The following is a 21,487-nucleotide window of genomic DNA, read 5'->3' on the forward strand; positions in this document are numbered from 1 at the left end:
GTAATCACATATTACCCATATTTATTTAATATTATTTAGTATTCCTTTCTGTTCATCTTGAAATTGTTTATTTAGGGACACTTACCTAGTTTCCAGCAATCTGCTTTTAACCGAGTGGTGAGCAGTGTATCTTCTTCCCCTCGACAAACAATGGATTATGACGATGAAGAAACAGATTCTGATGAAGACATTCGGGAGACATATGGCTACGACATGAAGGTAATTACATGGCCAGGTTGTGTGGGTACATACCTGATCACTGGGTGTGTTTAAAAAATTACTGAACACTGATGTTTGAGGCCTGAGAGTGGAAGAGAAAGCTAGTCATCTATCTTGAATTTATGGTCATAGCATTTTTCAAAGCTCAAAAAAATACAGATTGATGAAATAATTTTTTTAAAGGATGGAATTTTAAAAATCTATTTCCCTCACCTTATAACTCCTTAAAGCTTAGAGAGATGAGCAAAATTAGGCATTGAAGTTCTAAAAGTTTTCGTGGCTGATTGCAGTATTTTTTTTTTGTGGAGCCGGGGTGTTAACCTCTGTGTCGTTAATATCTTTAGAATCCCATTCTGTCTGTGCTTTGAGTATGTGCTCTGGTCTCTCATCTGGATGGTGCTAGATTGAATGTCATATTCAGAGATGGGTTGTACTTGGGCCTGCAGTTTGAATTTGCAGTTACAGTTAGAATATATTATTTGCCCTCAATATGTTTATTTTGATGACACCACACTGGTGAGGAAGAAAAAGTTTTGGCAAGTTTGTTTGTTTTGGATTTTATTGGCTTTTTATTGTTATTTTGTGTCAGGCCCAAGTCCTTTGTCTTTTACCTAATAATATTATTTGTTGATCTTTTTAGAATCTATGCTTGGGCCCAGGGAGTTCATATTCTTATGTATGAAAAAAACTAGGGTACGATCTTTTCCATACCCCTTAACTATCTTTTCTCTGTCTTTTCAGCATGCAGATCAGGTAGGTAAGCTTATACAATCAGCATTAAAACTCCCAGGATATAAAATTAAAGCCATCCATCATAGATATTTGTAAATTATCTGTTGGAAAGTATTTTTCTCAGGATAAAAATGCATCCAGTTGTTCTAATGAAATAATTTTTAGTTATATGAAATAGAGAAAAGTTGAGACTTGAATTACCCTGTTAAAATATGGTTCTAAGCACCTTGCTTCTCTGAAGAAGGGACTATCTTTGTTTATGAAGTTATATAGCATGACCAGGAGCAGCTGAAAGGGAATGTAGCCCATGACTCATGTAAGTTAGTTAGCTAGTACTAGAATTGCTATTTGCCTTAGTTTAGAGGTTTCCAATACTTGGGTTATTTTTCTAGTGCATTAATATTCAATTACTCTAGAATTGCTGAACAGGATGGACTTTGCTCGGAAGCAGATTGGTATTCTATGAAAACAAAACATCACAAAGGATCAAACAGTGGTTTGATATGGTTGTATGGAGTAGTCCTTTTTTAAAAAGTTTATATGAGAGTCTTGGCCTACACTCTCTTCTTTGGTAGGGGTCTTGGAAGGGTAGAAAAATAAAGTTATGGCTTTTATAGTGATAGCAATGTATTTGACAGCTTAGAAGGGTGTAGGAATTGTGGCAAGACTTACAGTAATTCAAAGTTATCTTGATACAGGTATCTTTGCGGTAAAAAAAAAAAATTATGCTCTTAAGTGTTTTTTCATATAGCAAGCACTTATTATAATGAAAATTTTATTCACCAACTTATTTGCAATTGGTTTGGGGATGTTTCCCTTTTTATGATGTTTCCTGATTGCAGCCATAAATTCATCCTTAAAATAGTTTGAATTCAGTATCATTGCTTGAGAAAGAACACCCTACTGGTTGTCATTTGATCTTAGTTATCAAAGCTTTTTAAATGTTTAAAACAGCTGCTCTGTGCTTTGCATTGTTTGATTACTTCATTTTACATGTAATATCCTTTGATCACCTCACATACTCAGAGCAACAATTTAAGAAAATCACTTAAGAAAATATATATTTTAATGAAGGAAAGTCTGTCACAGGTCTTTTGTGATTGTGTCTGGGATACCTTTCAAATATTCATATGATTATTGCCTTTTAAGGTATATTGTTTACCTTTGCTGGAACTGTTCATCCATATTATAGTTTATATTTTGCAAATGCATTTATGTATAGAATTACATGTCAAAAAGGAAGGTATAAAACAATAGTAGCTATTGTCTCCTAAGAACTGTTTTTTTTTTTTTATCCCAGTAATTGCTTATTTTAGAGGAAGGCAAGTTAGGCACTTAGATTTCTCTTATTTCTTCTTCTCTACCCTTGGGTGGCTTGAGCTTTAGTGGAAATAGAGTAGATTTTATCTTAGACTTTAGTCTGACCTAATACCAGAGAGGATGGGAGAGAGAGATCTATATATAAAACACTTCTCACTAAGAGGCCATTCTGCCTTTCTTGCATGTTTGCCATTAGTGGGACTGAACTGCAATTTTCCTCCTTAGGAAGAATAAGCTTGCTGTTTATTAACTTTTTACTTTTAACCTATCTTTGTCTTTATATTTAAAATGTGTCTCTTGTAGCCGTAACAAGAGATAAAAAAGGACCCATTTTTGAGTGTTCAAACTCAAATACTGCTTTGAAGAGACATGTGCATCCATTTGTTCGTTGCAGCATCATTTGCAATAGCCAAGATATGGAGGCAACCTAGGTGCCCATCAGTAGGTGAATGGATAAAGAAGAGGTGGTACATATATATACAGTTGCCATAAAAAGGAATGAAATCCTACTATCTGCGACAACATGGATGGACCTAGAGGATACTGTGCTGAGTGGATTAAGTCAGAGAAGGACAAATGCCATATGATTTCAACTTAATGTGGAATTTAAAGAGCAAAACAAAATAAACAAAACAGAAACAAACTCATATATACAGGGAACATTTTGATGGTTGCCAAATGGGAAGGGGGTGGGGTGTTGAGTGCAGAAGGGGAAGGGATTTAGTACCAATTGGTAGTTACAAGTTATGGGGATTTAAAATATAGCATAAGGAAAAATAAAGTATAGCATAAGGAATATGGTCAGTAATATTATAATAACTATGTAAGATGTTAGGTAGGTACTAGATTTATTGGGTGATCACTTCGTAAGTTATATAAATGTCTAATCTTCACATTGTACACCTGAAACCAATGTATGTAGTATGCCAACTGTAATTGAAAAATAATATTAAAATAAAAACAAAATATTCTCTTGTAGGTGGTGTATAGTAAGATAGCATATGTAGTAGGGTCCTTGTCTGTATTCTACAAATGCATATATTTGTAAAATATATAATCGAGTCTTATTTTTTTTAGCATTTTATTATTAAAGTATACAGTACGTTAGTTAGACATTTATATAGTTTATGATATAAATTACTCTATCTTCTTTTTTACTCTATCTTCTCTCTGGTTTTACACAGTCATTACATTACTACTGACTGTATTCCCTATGCTATGCTCCTCATCCCTGTTACCATCTATCAACTACTTAGTTGTACTACTTTAACCCTTCATCCCTTTCTTCCATTCCCCCAAACCCCCTTCCTTCTGGCTGGTCACCAGATTGTCCTCTATATTTGTGAGTGTTTTAGATTAGTTTTTCTTTTTTTCCTTAAATTTTGCATATAAGCGAAATCATATGGTATGTATTTTTCTCTGACTTATTTCACTCAGCATAATTGTGTGTTTTTTAAAGTAGTATTTCAATCTCAGTCTTTTAGTCAGATGTGTTTAGTCCATTTGCACTTAATGATAATTGTTAACATGGCTGGATTTAAGTTGACCATCTTGCTATTTATTTTTTATTAAGCTTTTATTTTTTTTCGTTTCTTTGTTGCTCTTTTCTTGCCTTTTGGGTTAATTGAAATTTATTTTATTTGCTTCTTATTACATCTGTTTTTATTTATTTGCAGTGATTGCTCTAAGTCTAGCAATACATCTTTTAACTTAATTGAAGTCAGTATTGTACTTCTGTGCATTTCATACTTTGTCTTGGGAAAGTAATTTTTTAAAAACATTTTCTTTTACCTATTATTACTTTTCATCATTATTTTCTTATCACTGTTCTTTCAATTATGAAAGCTGAACAGAAAGTTCCCTGTACGAATTACTATGACATGGGTAGAGCCAAGGTCAGAAGAGACAGTTCCACTCAGTAAGAAGCATCTGAGAACTAAAGCAGGAAAATACAGGACTGCAATACTCTACTATCCGTTGCTTTTTAGGACAAATTCTTGAATAGGGAAGGAAGACTGTTCCTACTGCTATTCCTAAATTTTCAGTGACTAGCTTTGTCTTCTAGAATCCTCTTATAAAACCTTTTAAGTATTGTGTTTAATTAAGGATGGTCTTATGATAACAATAGATTTTCCTCTCATGCATCCTACAAAGATAATCAGGTGTTGGATTAGCCATTAAGCTATTGTCTCTCTTCTAACGCACTTTTATAATTTGCTTTGTGTTGCCGGGGCTGTGACTCTCCACCAGGGGATGGTAAACTTTTTCTGTAAAGTAATATATATGCATATTATATGTTATAATCTACATAATAATATAGGTTAATACATGTAATAATGTATAGTAAATATTTTAGGCTTTGAGTTCATCCGAACTGCATGCTTTTTTTTTTTTTTTTAACTCTAAGTAGCAGCAGCAGTTTTTTCCAGTTTCTAGTTGTTTTTTCATATCCCCAAAACCAACTGTATTATGTTCCAGTAGAGACAGCAGAACTAACTGGCCAGTGCTTCCTCCTCAGAGATCTGGATCTCAACTCTGCAGGGCCCCTCTTCTGAGTTTTTAGGTTCTAACAACCCCATTTTTTCCCTTTGTTACCTCAAGCCCTAGGGATGACAGTTCTTTTTGCAATTATCTTGGTGTTACCTCATTATTTCCCTTTTGCCTTTTCAAGTCTTTAATAAACATTTAACCAGTTCATTTTATTAAATTCTCCTTGTTGAAATACATGTGATTTCTGTCTTTCTGATTGCGCTCTGACCAATAAAGCTGTATATGTGAGTTTATGGAAACTAACCACAGGGGAGAATCATCTGAGACTTACTCAGAGCTGTCAGAATTGTGTAATTTGAATATTGTCAGTCCGGCTCTTCATTAAGAGCAATTGGTAAATAAGAGCAATTGATAAGCTTCTAGGTTAAAACTTTTAGAGAGAATTAAATGATTTATGTCCTTCATATGTCACATGTAAACCTTTCTTTTCCTCCTAAGTTTTTTTTTTTCCAAAGGGTCAGAGTTCTTTAAGTTGTGGGTATAGGAGTTTTTATGACTTGCAGACTGTAGAAGGTAAATTACTTAACGGTGATTTTCTTGCAGCTTTATTATCTCTGGATTATTTTTGAGCTTTACTCTCTCCCTTTTGGCTTGAAACTGATCAGTGCTGTTTTTTCCCCCTAAGAGACATTTTCTATCTAATTTAAATAAGATATTTAATAAGACATTTATCATATATTTAAATTTAAGGTTATATTTTTAGTGTGTTATGTTGGAAGTTTTTACCTGAAAACTTGCATTTAGATTCTTGTCATAGGATAAGTTAAATGGTTCTAATTCTGAATAACCCTCTTCGTTTCTTCTTCAGGACACAGCTAGTGTGAAGTCCTCCAGTAGTCTGGAACCCAATCTTTTTTGTGATGAAGAGATACCCATCAAGTCTGAGGAGGTGGTCACTCACATGTGGACAGCACCTTCATTCTGTGCAGAACATGCTTATTCTTCTGCTTCTAAGACTTGTTCTCAAGGTACTCTTTAAAACAGTATGGAGAAGATAAGCATGAAACCAGTGAGGAAAAACCCATTGTATTAATCAAGACTATGAATCCCTCTTAAATACAAATCTTTGCCATGAAACACTACTGGAACCTGAAAATGCAATTTCGGTTAGGAAAAGCCAGTCCCTGTTTGCATTGTGTGTCATTAGGTGATAATCTGAAAACCAACGTAGAATTATTGAATCCTAATTAGAAGAACTTCAGAGACCATCTAGTGCCATCTCTCATTTGTATAAAGTCCCTGATAAGTAATCATTTAGCCTCTATTTGTTCATTATCAGTTGTGGAGGAACTTGCTGTTTTTTAAAGAATGTTTATTCTGGTTTTGGAAAGCTTTGTTAAAAAGTCCTTCCTTTCCTTGGTAGGTAATAATTCTGTATGTTCACTTTTTTTCCTCAGTGCACTGCTTTAGGTCACACCTCTAGAAAATGGAGGGTATTTACCTATTCATAGTAAATTTCAGAATTTTATGGGATAGCATATTAGAATTGACCCTTGAAAGAATGCAGGGCTTAGGGGTGCCTACTCACCATGTGGTCGAAAATTCACATATAACTTAAGTCGTTCCTCTGCATACACAGATTCCCAGTCTTGGATCAAAAATACAGCTGACCCTTAAGGCAGATTTGAATTGCATAGGTCTCCTTATACATGGATTTTAAAAATCTGCCTTTAAGTGGACCCACAGAGTTATTCACATGTAAGTGGACCCAGACCTGGACAGTTCAAACCTGTCTTGTTCAGAGGTCATTAGAAAAATAACTCCTTATTTAGGGCAACTATATATGCTTATCTTTTGGCATCTTCTGAAAAGGAGAGAACATGGGTTAAGATATTTTTTCCTGTCCCCTCCAAGCATAAAGAATCAATAAGGATATTTAAAGATAAAGTATCAATAAGGAACCAGATTTTTATCTAAATCAATTTTTTAGAGTGGGCATTAGAAATCTAGATCTTTTTGATCTGTATTTGTTTCTAATTTTATTTTCCTGAACAAGCCCATTCCCATCTGATCTTGGAAGCTAAACAGGGTTGGGCCTAGTTAGTGCTTGGATAGGAGACCACTTATGAAGACCAGGTGCTGTAGGCATAAAAAAATAAAACATAACGGATTATAAACTGACCAGGTCCTTGCATTCTGTGAATTCAACCAAGGGTTGCCTTGCCTAAAAAATAAAAATAAATAAAAATAAATAATTTTATTTGCACTCTAATACTGATGCAGTGAATCTAGATATCTCAGTAAGTATTGGGAGAGGAGGAACCATTCCCCTAAATTTTTACTTTGAAAACATTGCATTTTCCCCATAGTTTTCATTTTTTGTTTTGTCATATATGTTTTTGGAAAGGTTCTAGTACACCAAGGAAACAACCTCGGAAGAGCCCTTTGGTGCCCCGAAGTTTGGAACCTCCAGTGCTGGAGTTGTCACCTGGAGCTAAAGCCCAGCTGGAAGAACTTATGATGGTTGGAGATCTCTTAGAAGTATCTCTGGATGAGACTCAACACATATGGCGGATTTTGCAGGCCACACACCCACCCTCTGAAGACAAATTTCTACATATCATGGAGGTAGGGATTTAAAGCTTACTTAAACATTAGTTGTAAAACTATTTAGAATGCCCAAGTTCCCAGATGTTGGCAAGAGGGGATGGCTGAGTGGGTATATTCTGGCTATCCTGCTTTTCCATTAAGTCAAAGTAGTTTTGCCTTATGGTTTTCTTTATTGAGGTGTTATATAATACTTAATTTGGAGGGGGAAAGACCATTTCTGCTAAATAGAAAGGGGAAAAATGAAAACCACCAGTTTTGAACAACTTCCTTAGCTCACATTCCCACTGTGGAAAGACCCAAAAGTTAGGCGGGGGAAAATACAGTGGTTGAGAAAGAGGCTTCCCAAGGAAGTGGTTAAATATAAGTGAAGAAGGAGAGTCCACATTCTTATATCACACTTCCGTAGCAGTTTATAATTTATGCAACGTTTTTATCTATGATTTCATTTGATCCTCACCATAATGCTCAAGGGGAGAAGGGAAAGAATAGGTGGGACAAATCTTTAGCTCTTTTGCATATGAAGAAATTAAATTTTGGAGAGGTAGAAACTTGCCTAAGGTCACACATCTAGTAAAAGCAGAAACACAGAGTATTGAGAGGTTAAATATCTTGTTTAAGATATTAGACATTTATTATGCAGTGGTTTTTTTGGATTCTGCAGGTTCTTAGGTCCCTGTCAAAGATTCTCTAGTCTCAAATCTGTGGAAAAATGAATTGTCAGGTGTTACTTTCTAAGTTACTATCATGCTTATGTTTTTCAGTATTTTTTTTATCTCCCCCTTGTTTTTTCTGATACATTTACTATTAAAATTTTTAAAGTTTATTATATTGGCACATAATAGCAATAATATTAAGCGAAAAGAAAAATTGTAAATTTTTTTGCATTGTTTCATCAGCTATTTTCTAGCCCTTGCCAAAGTCACTACATACCCTCTAATGAGAATGAATACAAGTTTTTATGTTTTGGTAACATTTTTAATAACTTCATAACCACCAATAATTTATTAATTGAGTTAATAACTTCAGCAGTGGTAAATGGAAGCAAAAAAGGTTATTACATAATTTAGTGTACATTTAGCTTTCTGTGTATACTTTCATCTTAATTAGACAGTGCTTACAGACTATTTTAACATGCTAATAATGAATTTTTTTGCCCCTTTTCCCTTTGCAAGCTAAAAATAAGTGAGCTGTTTCATTTCGGGCTTGCACTTATTTTCTACTGTTGATTTATATTCATCGAATATTATATTTTCTTCCTAAAATGTCTTAAGTGTCTTTAGACTATTGTGGTATTGTGTACACAATACAAAATTTTCCATTTTAACTCTTTTTAAATATGCAATTCAGTTTTGTTAATTACATTCACAGTGTTATGCATCGATCACAACTATCCATTTCCAGAATTTTTAAATATCCTAAACATAAACTCTGTACCCATTGAACAATAAATCCCATTTCCTCCATCCCCCAGTTCCTAGTAACCTCTTCTATACTTACTCTCTGTTTATGTATTTGTGTGTATCTATATTCAAGATATCTCATATAAAGAACAAAACTTTTTAAATATCTTGCTTTAAAATTGTTTCTAATTATATTTTTAAAGGATGACAGCATGGAAGAGAAACCATTAAAAATAAAAGGAAAGGACTCTTCAGAGAAGAAACGGAAACGGAAGCTAGAAAAAGTAGAACAACTTTTTGGAGAAGGAAAACAAAAGTCCAAGGAGTTGAAGAAAATGGATAAACCTAAAAAGAAGAAATTAAAATTAAGTGCAGAAAAATCAAAAGAGCTTAACAAATTGGCCAAGAAACTAGCAAAAGAAGAAGAAAGAAAGAAAAAGAAGGAAAAGGCTGCTGCAGCCAAAGTTGAACTTGTCAGAGAGAATACTGAGAAGAAGAGAGAGAAAAAAGTGCTGGACATCCCCTCAAAATATGACTGGTCAGGGGCAGAGGACTCTGATGATGAGAATGCTGTGTGTGCTGCACAAAACTGCCAAAGGCCCTGCAAAGACAAGGTGAGTTCTAACTAGGTGTAGTCAAGTGTGAGAGGATAAGAAGCAACAGTCGTGGAGACACGTGTTTGATAAATGATAGTCTGTTTTTGATCTAGGGTTCGGGGTTCCAACATAATATGTCTTCTATAGTTTCTGTAAACTGTTTCAAATTATGAGGCTCTTGGGTTAGTGTGCTTAGTAGAGGAAATATGTTTTAAAAATCACATACTTAGTGAACATAATGAGGCAAGAATAAAGAGAAGCTACGTGATAACCCTGGGCAGCAGTGCATTGTATATGCAGTTGGCATAACTGGATTCAGAATAGTCTGTGTCTTCTCTGTAGGGTGACTCAGAGAACTAAGTACCTTGTTAGTTAGCCACAGTGGCCTGAAAATATTCCTGGGCCAATATTCTAAGAGCTCTGGCAAATTGGATTAATATTTTTTCTAACAACCTAAAACTAAGGGGTTGCATCTTCCCTTTTGGTCTGTGTCTTATCCGCACTCAGGCCTCTGTCCACTTTCCTAAGTGGACTATGATTTTTTCAAATCCCTTATAAAAAATAAAGAAGACCTTTAAAGGTATAATATTAAATTTTCTAGCCCTAAATTTTAAGTATAGTAAACATATATAATGGCCATTCTATAGGTAATATTGACATTCTGAGAAAGAGGGATGGACTTTATGAAAAATGTCAGTTTATTAAATGACTAGGTATTTATTATGGTTTCCATAAAGATTGTTAGTAAATGCATAGATTTAATTTTATTATGCTCATTATACTACTTGGTATTTAGAATTTTAATAACTCCTCAGTTTGAATATGTAAACAGAATAAATATAATTGTATCATTATTCCTTTACTGCCCTCCTCAATCAAATACTTGTTAGAGCTTGAAGAGGTCACCTTGTGAGGGCTCTTAAGTTTACAAATGAACAAACCAGGACTCAGTGAAGATAAATGACGTGACTAAAGTCACAGCTAATTAGTGGCAAAACCAAAGGTAGAACCCTGGTTATCTGGCTCACAGACGAGGTTCTCTCTGTGAATATCCCTACCCCACCAGTAGTTAAGATATAAGTACAAAAACACATTCCAGAGCTTAATAACACATTTAAAATATGCTTATTACAGGTTTTTTATTCATTTTTGGAAAAACGAATATGTAATAAAACATAGATCCCATAGTCTAACTTTTCGAGGACAATAGCTATAAATATTTTTGTTTTCTTCCAATCTTTTTTCTAGTTATTTTATATTATCCTATCCATTCACTTTTGTTTATTTATTAAGCGTTTTTATATATTATAAACATTTTAAGTCATTTTAGTAGATACACTATATATGTGTGTGTTAAATTTGTATCTTTCATTTTGTATGCTCATCTAAATTTGTTTATTAAGGAGGCTGATGAAAGATTAACTATTTATGGGTACTGAAGTATTAGCATCTCAGTGTTGGCAGAGCTGTCTCTTCTTTAATTTTATGGCTGTTTCAGGACTGTCAGCAAAATATGTTTCTTTTTCAAGATTTATTATTATCCTTCTTACATTGTTTATATAAGCCATCGTGAGCCTTTACCTTCTCTTTTTTTCTTCCTTTTACTTAATACTCTTTCTCTACTAGCATTTTAAATATGGTTTAGTTCATCTATTATCCCTATTATTTTTCTGTAGCATATAAACACTATAGGCAGTTTTTTTCTCATCTGCTGTAAAATTGTTAACCTATGTCTTGCTTACTCTCAGCATTACGAGGATAGGTGAGATAATCTGTATGAAAGCACTTGTTAACCAAAAATGTAAGTGTTAAGATGTAATCGTTATTGTTAGATGAGCCCTGAGATTTGGTCCTAACATGATAGGTTAATTTTTTTTTTAATTTAGAAAGTTATCTACATTTTGATGGAGCAAAAGGTTTAACTGAGTATTCAGAGAAATGTCTGTTTTATTAAACTGTAAGACACATGCAGAGGTGAGCAATGTGTGCCTAAACCTGTCATTAGCTTATATAAAAGAAAGTGTTATATTTTTAAAATGTATTTAATTTGAAACAAGTTATTTCAGAATTTAAACATTTCTTTAACTCATTTCCTGCTTAGAAAGAAAAAGTGCTTGCTAGCGTTAATTTTACATAAACACATTCTTTGAAGCTGAAGCAAATCTTACTGGTTTTCAATGTGAAAATATAAAAACTGCTCTTGGAGTTATTTCTAAACAACTTGTCTCTAATCTTAATGTAACAGAAATATATAGATCATCAGTATTTAATAATTTTTTTCATGTAGTAAATTTCAAAGCATGGAACAGCACAAAGCAGAACATCTAGGATTTGACATTTTCATTGATCAAGAATTACTGTATTTTCTAAATGGAAATACCACTACTAAAAATAGAATACTATAAATAGAATTATGTCATTTGTTTCCAAAGACAATGGCTGTACTAGAGCTATGCAAAAATAGGAAGTAAAATACTAAGTAAGATACTTTGTGGCAAACTGAGCATAAGGTTAGGACTTATCCGCGAATTATCTCCCCGTGAAAGCTGTAGCCTCAGGTGCCACCAGCAAGTATTCTCAGTATTCTCGGAGCAAACAGGAAATAGGTTAAAAGCTTTGTCAAGAATTTTACGTTTTCGGCCATGCCACCCTGAATGTGCCTGATCTTGTCTGGTCTTGGAAGCTAAGCAGGGTAGGGTCTGGTTAGTACTTGGATGGGAAAACACCTAGGAAGACCAGGTTCTGTAGGCAAAAAAAAAAGAATTTTACAACCTCTTCATTTTAAGATATGTTTCGCTAAGCAAACCAAATCAGTGCATAGCATACATCTTCAGAACAAAATGATGACAAAAGAATGTTTTTTAGGGAAGTCTGTGTTCTTTAAAATATCATGCCACAAAAAATAATTTCTAGGGTTCGTTTATATTTAGATATATGTACTTTTACATTTTTCTAACCAATAATTACTATTACTTTTTCCCCAAAATGTGCAGATTAAGAAAACTTTGAAGGATTACTTATCCTCAATTTCAAGATGTTTTAAAAAGAGAAAGGCAAAATATTATTATCAGAATAATGTAAAAGATCTTTTAAAAAACGATCTCTCCCGTCATTGTCAAATTAACTCTAAGGTGACATTAACTTTAAAAATAATAACGAACTGTTTTTTAAAAATTAGTTTCAAGGTTCAGAATCTTTTTCTCCTTGAACTATCACCTTTCATTCAATCGTATTGGTACTAAAAGTAAAACAGTTTAACTCAAAGGACCACATTCTTTCTTCCTTTCTTTCTTTCTTTTTTCTACACTAGACAGAACTTTATTGATGCAGAGCTTTCTGGAAATGCGTGTGTGGGCCCCAGGGAAGGGCCTGTTTCAGCGCTCTGATGGGGGAAGCCTATATGTCAGAGTCTCCCTTGGGCAGGCCTGGCATAGGTTGGGATGGATCTTCCTAGCTCTGCTTCCACCCATCTGGTCAGGGGGAGAGTGTCAGGGAGGTAATGCTAATCCCCCTCTTTCATGATGTACATAGACCTCTCTTTGGCTCAGAGTGGAGGGAAAGGGTAGTGCTGGTGGTCATGGCACTGGCTGACACACCCCCACACACACACACACCCCCTCATCCACACACCCACTGTTCACAATACAGATTCTAATCAAAGGTAAGGGAGTTTGGGGAGTTCCCTTGGGGCAGGTGAAAAAGGCACTAGGACAAAGAGTTGTTCTCCTCCAACTCTCACTGTGAACTGGGAGAAGGGCAGGGGAGGAGCCCAGGGGGTGGCCAAAGAGCATATTCTTTCAAGCTAATATTTAAGTAACTTTTTTGGTATATTAACATTTAATCATCTTATTTATGAAAATAGGCTTTCCCTTTACCTTTTTAATCCTTTTCCTATGAGCTTTTCCTTACCCATTACTACCTACTTCCATAAGGCATCTGACACCATAAATGGAGATTAAGTTGATGAACTTCTGTCTCTCACTATTTGTCAGCCACTCTGATTTAAAAAAAGACTTTCATGAGGTGCTGTCTCAGCCAGACTCTTTGCATTATCATTGGCTTTGTCAGGTCATATCTCCTGTTAGCACAGATAATCAAAGATTGGATTGATTAAATGAGTGCAACACACAGGTACACACACAAATTGTGATATTGACATATGGTAACCAACTGTTCTAACTTGCCTGTAATTTTCCTAGGTTTAGCACTGTAATTCTGTTTCTTGGGAAACCTTTCAATCTTGGGCAGACTGGGAATGTTGGTCACTTAATCCTGAGAGCACCAAAAACATATCCACAAGGATTCTGAACATATGTTATGTTGTACTTCATTAAGCAAATTGTTTTAATTTTTCAGATCTGACTTTTCCAAAGAACCTTGGTACAAAAGAGATTGAATGCCAAAATAACAAAAGCTCATTTGGGTAACTAAACTAAGAATATCAATAAATCACCAGGCTTGCTTTCTTCCCAGTGCAGTAATATGCTCTAAGAAATGAACAAAATATATTATGCCAAATATTTTTTCTTAAGTGTAAATGTGAAACCATACAACAAAACAAGGAATGTCAAACTTAACATTATTTTCTCTATTTAATATATTTTTCTCTTTTAAACACACATTTCCCCAAATCCATACCCAGTAATCTATTTGTACTATAATGTGAAGTCTCTTACCAGTTAATATTTGAACAGCTCATAACTATAAACTTTTAAAATTATTTTTGTGATGATAAGTACATCTCCCAGAAGTAATGAAAGGGGAAATAGCTATTAGAACTTAATATATAGTTAGCCAATTCAGTGTTCTTTACTTTTCGGGCTGCTATGTAGTCTGTTGCCCATGTGTCAAAATCTTTTGAGGATTCAGTTGATATTCCAAACTTTAGTTTGCTTTATGAACCTGTAGGCCTTTTCAAACAACTGGAATTTGATTGTTAGTAGGTGAACATGATAAGAAGGTATTAGTAAGAGAAGGGCTATTTTTTCTCTGCTAGATTATCAGGGTAAATTGTTATATAATCTGTAGACTAAGATAGAATCTTGTGTCCAATGAATTTCTCAAAAAAAGTTATATACTCTTTTGGAACGGTTGGAGAGATAGGCCTAGGAATGGACCTCTAGCCAAAATCACAAAAGGGAAAATGTTATCTTTCTTATTCGAGACTGGTAGATTTAATTTTGAGAAACTGGAAGCCAGTAATTATAGTGCAGAATTGAGTTTTAAAGAATATGAGACCACTTTTCTTGGCAGCAAATACTGATTAATTGGTAACTTTCTTATCCTATGGATTAGCATGAATGGAGGCTGAGTGGGATTAAGAGGATTAGAGGTAGGAGTAGAGTTATCTTGGTTCAGGAATGGTATCGTAAACAGGATAATAGCTCAAATCTGGGCAACCCAAAGAAACACAATTTATCTTTCTAATTCCCTTTATCAGCTCCAAATAGCCAAAACACTTATCCTGAGTTTACCTACTATGAAATTAGCACTTTATAAATCTTCACTTGCTTGTAGTACCTTCATTTTGTTGCACAGAATTATGACCCTTTTCTTTCTCCAAACTATTTTACTACAATAGGAACATTTGATCAATTATTTTCTTTACTGTAGACTTCTGAAGCTTAATATTACTATATAACCAATTATAGGGAAAAAACCAATTCATTTTAGGAAGAAATTGTTAAGTTGCTCTGAATATACAGAAAGCAATTTCACAAAGTGCCAATGGTGTTTAAATTTAGAATATATAAGAAAAACAAAAAAAAATTTAAGAATTAAAGAAATTTAAGTTATATAAGGAGCTATATATTTTGGGGCTGATTAAAAATGTAGGCTTGTGGTTTGTACCCCCAAGATTTTCTGAGTCTGGGGGTTTGGGATGGGTCTCCGCTACAGTTTTAGCAGTTATTTCGAAGTGCAAAATGTTTCGTGTAAAGAACAATAATAAGTAGAGCCATGAAACTCTGATTTTAAAAAAAGTGCCTCCAGTATCCCAGGCAGTAACTAGATTATTTTGACAAATGATTTCTCCTACCCTTTATAATAACCTTAAAATTACTAACATGATAATTTTTTTCTAGTACATGGGAACTAATTTTGAAAACTACTCACTTTCCTTGAAATTCATTTATCTAGCCAAAACCTCCTCATCTGTTTTTTCTCATAAGCTGTACTGAGGTACTTACTTTATCCCTCATACTCTTTACTTTGCTCTAATATCTGGCAAAACTCATTGTTTTAAGTGGCTTCCTATGTTGCCAGTGAAATGGTCAACTTTTGTATTAGAGAGAGGAAGAGTAGCCTTTTTAAAGGTTCTCGTCTGCCATGACATCAGCTTTAATAACTACCACAATCAGCCACCACATATAAAAGCCAAAAATCACCTTATTTTTTAACTCCAGGCCCAAGGCTTAAAGTCTCCAAATGACAGTCTGTTTTTAGCCTCCTATAATCACAGTACTCTCTGAAGGGTCAGAGATTGCCTGGCATCTGCCACTGGCCTGTCAGTTATCCATACTTTAATTTTAAACCTCATAGTGATCTGTTGACCTGTGTCTTTGACTGTTTTAATTGGTTAATTTGTAAGATTTGACCTCTGATATTTGCTAACTTTTTATAGGGAGTTGTATTTGTAACGGAAGAAGAGAAGAATAAAAAATATTAGTTTTAAAAGTGGCCTATGTGACTGCTTTTCTAAAAAGGTATTTAATGTTCTTAGTACTTTGGCTTATCTCTTTGAAATAAAGCTAATACACAGGATTGCCTTCACATTGTTGTACTTTTCCTTTCTTGATTGATAATTGCATTGTCTTAGAGCCTAGAAATTGTTAATATTAGCTAAAACTACTTGGCTGCTATATTTTAGTTCTTTTTTGTCAAGTTTTTCTCAAACATGTTTCTGCCTCACAAGGAGCCCCAGGTATTTATGAGGTAATGGAGTACCTAAGAGGCCTAATTTTGTGGACATATTATGGTAAAATATAATTTGGGGGTATTAACTTCCCAGTTTCTTTCTTTAAAAAAGAACCCCATAAGAAGTCATTGTCTATCTCTGGACATCTCGATTGTTTGCTATAGTTTAAGCCAAGAAAGCTCTTTGGTTTGCTTTTATTTTAGGCTTAATGATTATGTAATTTAAACATTTCCCAATCTTGTCTCCTACAGGTAGACTGGGTGCAATGTGATGGTGGCTGTGATGAGTGGTTTCATCAAGTTTGTGTGGGTGTATCTCCAGAAATGGCTGAAAATGAAGATTACATCTGTATAAACTGTGCAAAGAAGCAGGGGCCAGATAGCCCAGGTCAAGCACCAGCTCCTTCCTTCATAATGAGCTACAAACTACCAATGGAGGATCTTAAGGAGACCAGTTAGCAGATGCTGGGTTAGTTTGGCATATGGGGGAAAATGGACCACATTGAGACCTTAGTTATCAAATTGAGTGGTTTTGATCCTCTCACAATGTTGCTTCCAAAGACGAATGGGCCTTCAGAGAAAGTCCTCTGTGTGTGGACTGTGTGATCTACATTCTCTAACAACACATCTGTGCAGAGGGTGTCTTCCTTGGTACAGCAGCCAATATTTCAATTCATGTTTCCTATGAGTATTGTTTGCTACATTAAGGCCAGACATTTGATTGAGCTCCGGGGTGGCTGGTTGGCATTAATACATTGGTGTGCCAGCAAGGCACCATAGGATGTGGCTTATGGCCAGTTGATATTAGTTAGAGGTTTACAGCCTAGGGGCAGCACCATCTGGAGGTGCTGATTACTTGTATATCGTTAGAATAGTTACAGAGGAGTTAGAGTACCACTTTCCCCCCACTGTTAGCTGGCATTTAATGCCCTACAGATACAACTAGGAGAGGAAGATGGCCAAAGTTAACTCCTATAGGAAGTCATGGGATAGTAGCACAGTCTATAGATCTCAGCTACGTGTGCTTGTTTGTACCAAGAAGAAAACCCCAAATGAGAGGCAGATCACCTTATCTTCTTGTGGAGGAAGATGTTTTCTGTCTAGTTCAGAGATATGACTAGATTGGATTCTGGGAAGAAGAGCTTTTCTTATTTCAAGACAGGGAGCCTTTTTTGGCTTAGAGAAGTCTTGCTGTCTTAGGTCTGCATTTTAGAGAAGAGCAGGTACATGGATCCAGACTTCTGCAAAAGACAAGACGAGTCAACATTTTACTGAGCCACAAAGATGCATGCTTTCCGGGGAAACCTTCATTCACAAGTATCAGATACCACCAGGCTTCAGGCATGGCCACGAGCAAGACCAGCAAATAACAGCTTTTTGCCTTGCAGCCCTGATGCCATGTCTGCTGTTTCCAGTAGTGGCAGTTTCTGATTGTGGCCCACAGCAGATGCGATTGAATAACACCATGGCTTCATCAGAGGATGTGGGGTCGTAGGACTTTTGGGTGATGAAGTTGTTTTAGTAAATGCATTTTTAAAAAAAGAAAAAAGGACTTGTTTTTACTTTTTTCTAAATGTCTCTGACTACTGACTGTTCTATAAATAGATTATTTTTCCTTTTTTAATATACATATATGAATATACAAATATATATATTTACTGTTACCAGCAGCATATGACAGAGTTTCAGCATCAGAAATCCATTTGGGGGCTTGCTTACTCTTTTTTGCTTTTTAATAAAGAAATCCCATTCCTTCCTTGTAGTACAAGGAATTAGCACTTCTCCATCCTAGCCTGACCAGATCTTCCATTTTGTTTTTGTTCAAATAAATAATTATATTTTCTTTGTGTGTTGGGACTTGTCCCTGTCTGTTGGGAAACTTGGTCTTACTATGTCTGTGATGACTGTGTTTTTTTTTTTTTGTTTTTGTATGCGAATGTTTGAAACTATGGTGCTGTGTCCTCTTCCTTCCTGTTGTGTTCTCTATTCTTGGTAAGATGTTAGGTAACCTGTATGGAAACTCTTATTAGAGGGGTACTAATTTTTTTTAAGGGGAAAAAAAACAAAAACAAACAAAAAAACAATGTATTGTCTTCACTATCCTGTGTTCCTTTAATTTTGTTTAAAAACCTGTGGTTTGACTTAAATTTATCAGTTTTACTTTTAAAGGAGGGGAGCAGAGTGGGCCTAAAGAATAGTTTGTTTCCTCTTTCTATTTTGCCCTAGTTTGTTTTAAAGAAATGTCTTCTAGTAACTAGAAGTGAAATGTACTGTCCAGTTACAGTTTGAGTGGGTATGAGATTTAACTCAAAAGGCCTATTACTTAAAAAAAAAAAAAAGTTTTCTATAAAATCCAATTCTGTAAGTGCTTTCTCTATGGTTTCTACTATTTTTTTGTCACTCTTCCCTTAATATTATATAAAATTTTGAGTGTTTTGACTTGTTTAGAGGTTCATAAGTGTTCCTGTGTGTGTTTTGAGAATCTCATGTCAGGTGTGTGTATGATTTAAAATTTCAATGGATATTGCAAGCTAACTTAATTTCATAATTTTTCATTTTGCCAAACTAAAGGTATTATTACTTAGTTAAGAATTTCATTTGGTTGATGTTACAGAAGAAAGCACAGTAATTTTTGCCTTTTGGTTTCTCTGTAAAAATCTTCAAATACATGTGGGTTAAAAATTGAATGCAGTTTTAAGTGATGGCTGTCTGGAATACATTAAAAAATATTCTGTTTTTCCTTTCTAGTCACCCAGTAGCTACTCAACAGTTGGTGTAGGGGCATGAGAATGCTGAGAAAGATGGCTAAGGTGCTTTGCTTGTAGAGTATGGTAGATGGATAGAAGTGGTTGTACAGAGAATACTTTATGTTCTTAATATGGCATTTGCCTTCTAGAGACCTGAGAGAAAAATGCAGGCAGTCTCCAACCATAAATAATAGTTTCTTGCTTTTCTTCTAACATTTTGAAACTTACATATGTAATTTAATTGATAATGTGATATTTCTGTATTTATTGGACAGTCACAGAGAAAAGATTTGGTCTGACTCTTGACTGTAGATTTAGACCAAGGCTGAGAAGAACAGGCGTGAGAAATTAGAAAAGAAAAATCAACATATACAAATCTATAATTTTGGAATTAATGGACTAAGATTCATCTATTTAAAGAAATGCTGATGCTCTAGTATAAAACATTGTTTTCAGTTAGAGGAAATTACTATTTACAGCTTACTCTGTTCTTCAGTATTGTAACATTTTATGTTAAGAGATGATTTTAAATGTTTCTTTTCCCTTCCTCAAAGTTGCAGTTCTTCACCTTGGTCTTCTAACTTACATGTTGTTTCAAACATATTTCATACCACTTTCATTATGAACTATTTTGGCAAAGTTTATAGAAAGAAAAATGAAAAAAAATAAAGGTAGGTCTTTGATAGTCTCAAAGGGTAGGTCACTGGAACTATGCAAACCCTCAAGTTTACAAGTACAACTAAAAGCACTGATAGTAGCTTTCTTGGGGGAAGAAAGGGCATTTTCTTGTCAAAAATGTTAATTTCACTTTCTCAGTTACTACAGCAAAGCCATGTTGAGACGTAGATGTTAGACTGCCTTGCTAAGTTGCTGCAAACCAGCTTTGCACTGCATGATTCAAATTTGTGCCTCAATAAAATTATAGATTACTGTAAAGCATACTTTAAATAATTGAAAAGGCAAACATTAAATCTATGGTTGCACGCAGTGTACTTTAATTAAAACACTTGCAAAGGCTAACAGACTTGTAAGATAAGAACAATTTTACTACCTTTGCTCACTTCTGTTCTTCTGTGCTTTTGTCTTTAGCAAGTATCCAAGAAACTGTTTTTCTTAATTTTTAGATTCTAGGTGAAATTCAGTGCACGTAAAAGAAACTCCCTGCTTGTCAGTATTTTAATTCTATAGTCATTTGTGTGAACATCAGCCAGTACTTAAAATAGGAGGATAAAAGGAAAAATTGAGAAAGACCTTCTTTTAAACGGTGGGATTATTCACTTTTCAAAGGAGAAAGTGACAGTTCGGAATGAGATTTGAAAATCATAAATTGTGGAGAAATTAAGCTGTTAAAGTCCCAGGATAACCAGGTTCAGTAAAGGTTTACATATGAACAGGTGTGTAAAAAATTGCTTTTGCAGTAGGTCCTTAAGTATAAATAAGTTTAAAAAGTAGGCAATCGATTCGCCACCACCACCCCCTCCCCCAACCACCACTATTTTGAATTGAAGCATATCGTAACTTATATGAGTATCAGCTGGTATTTACAGCATGAAAAGGAAAGAATGGATGTTAACTTATTTTGGAATTGCAGTCTTCTTGCCTTGGATCATATCCAGTCACCACTATGCAATGAATGATGTATACTGGGAAAGGTTAGGATGGGTTTTTAAAGATGTATCCTGCTTATTCTTTGTTTTGCAATATTCCAAGATGTCTAAACAGGAATGTCTGATAAATCTCAAGACCCTCTTTTGATTATTCCCTTACATATTTATTTACCTGTTAGTGAGACACTATAATATGGATTCTAATTTACCAGGGGTTTTTGATGGTGCCTTATGAAAAGTATAACCTGATTTCTGTTATTTGAGCATGTTTTGCATTCTTTTTGTTTTCTGAAAGAATATTAGATATGGTTATTTGCATAACTTCTAAAAAATAAAAAACATTTTTGTGTGTGCTCAGGTTTCCCCCTACTCCATCATTTACATTGGTGGCAACTCCAAGTGGTAACCAAATAAAGGTAAATTTTGGTGGTGATAATCCTGAGGACAACTTGCAAGTGTATGAGAGCCACTTCTAACCTGTACCAAAGCAGTTTCTGATAGTGCATTTGCTCTCCATAAAATAAAGAACTGGTCTCAAATAATTTGATCAGTAGTGTGATTGCTGAGAATAGTGTTTTCAAAAGTGAAGTGGAAAAGTGATTCCTGAAGATTTCATCTATTTTCAGCAAGAATCCAGTGATGACCATTGGACCTTTCTCCACCTGTGATTCTTGAGAAATTTATTCCTTTGCAGCAAACCAATAATAGAGAAAATGAGGAAATAAAGTTGAACCTTGAATGACAGGTTTGAACTGCACAGTCCCACTCAGATGTTTTTCAGAAAGTACTCTAAGTCTATTTTACTTAAGATTTTCTTAATATTTTATTTTCTCTAGCTTGCTTTATTGTAA

General features: G+C 34.6%; 1 protein-coding gene and 1 pseudogene across 1 annotated transcript in view; both read left to right on the forward strand.

Annotated features, from left to right (window-relative positions):
• Positions 1 to 20,989, forward strand: part of KDM5A (lysine demethylase 5A) — a 74,950-nt gene extending 53,961 nt beyond the window's left edge. The window contains exons 24-28 of the mRNA XM_036236303.1: positions 76 to 219; positions 5,630 to 5,789; positions 7,169 to 7,389; positions 8,975 to 9,385; positions 16,535 to 20,989. Of these exons, the coding sequence (XP_036092196.1) occupies positions 76 to 219; positions 5,630 to 5,789; positions 7,169 to 7,389; positions 8,975 to 9,385; positions 16,535 to 16,741 (1,143 nt within the window). The 3' untranslated portion in view covers positions 16,742 to 20,989. The remainder of the gene's footprint in view (positions 1 to 75; positions 220 to 5,629; positions 5,790 to 7,168; positions 7,390 to 8,974; positions 9,386 to 16,534) is intronic.
• Positions 12,000 to 12,118, forward strand: LOC118614179 (annotated as a pseudogene).
• Positions 20,990 to 21,487: the final 498 nt, after the last annotated feature.

The sequence above is a fragment of the Rousettus aegyptiacus genome, unplaced genomic scaffold (assembly GCF_014176215.1).
Source record: "Rousettus aegyptiacus isolate mRouAeg1 unplaced genomic scaffold, mRouAeg1.p scaffold_m13_p_2, whole genome shotgun sequence".
In the NCBI taxonomy this organism is placed as follows: domain Eukaryota; kingdom Metazoa; phylum Chordata; class Mammalia; order Chiroptera; family Pteropodidae; genus Rousettus; species Rousettus aegyptiacus.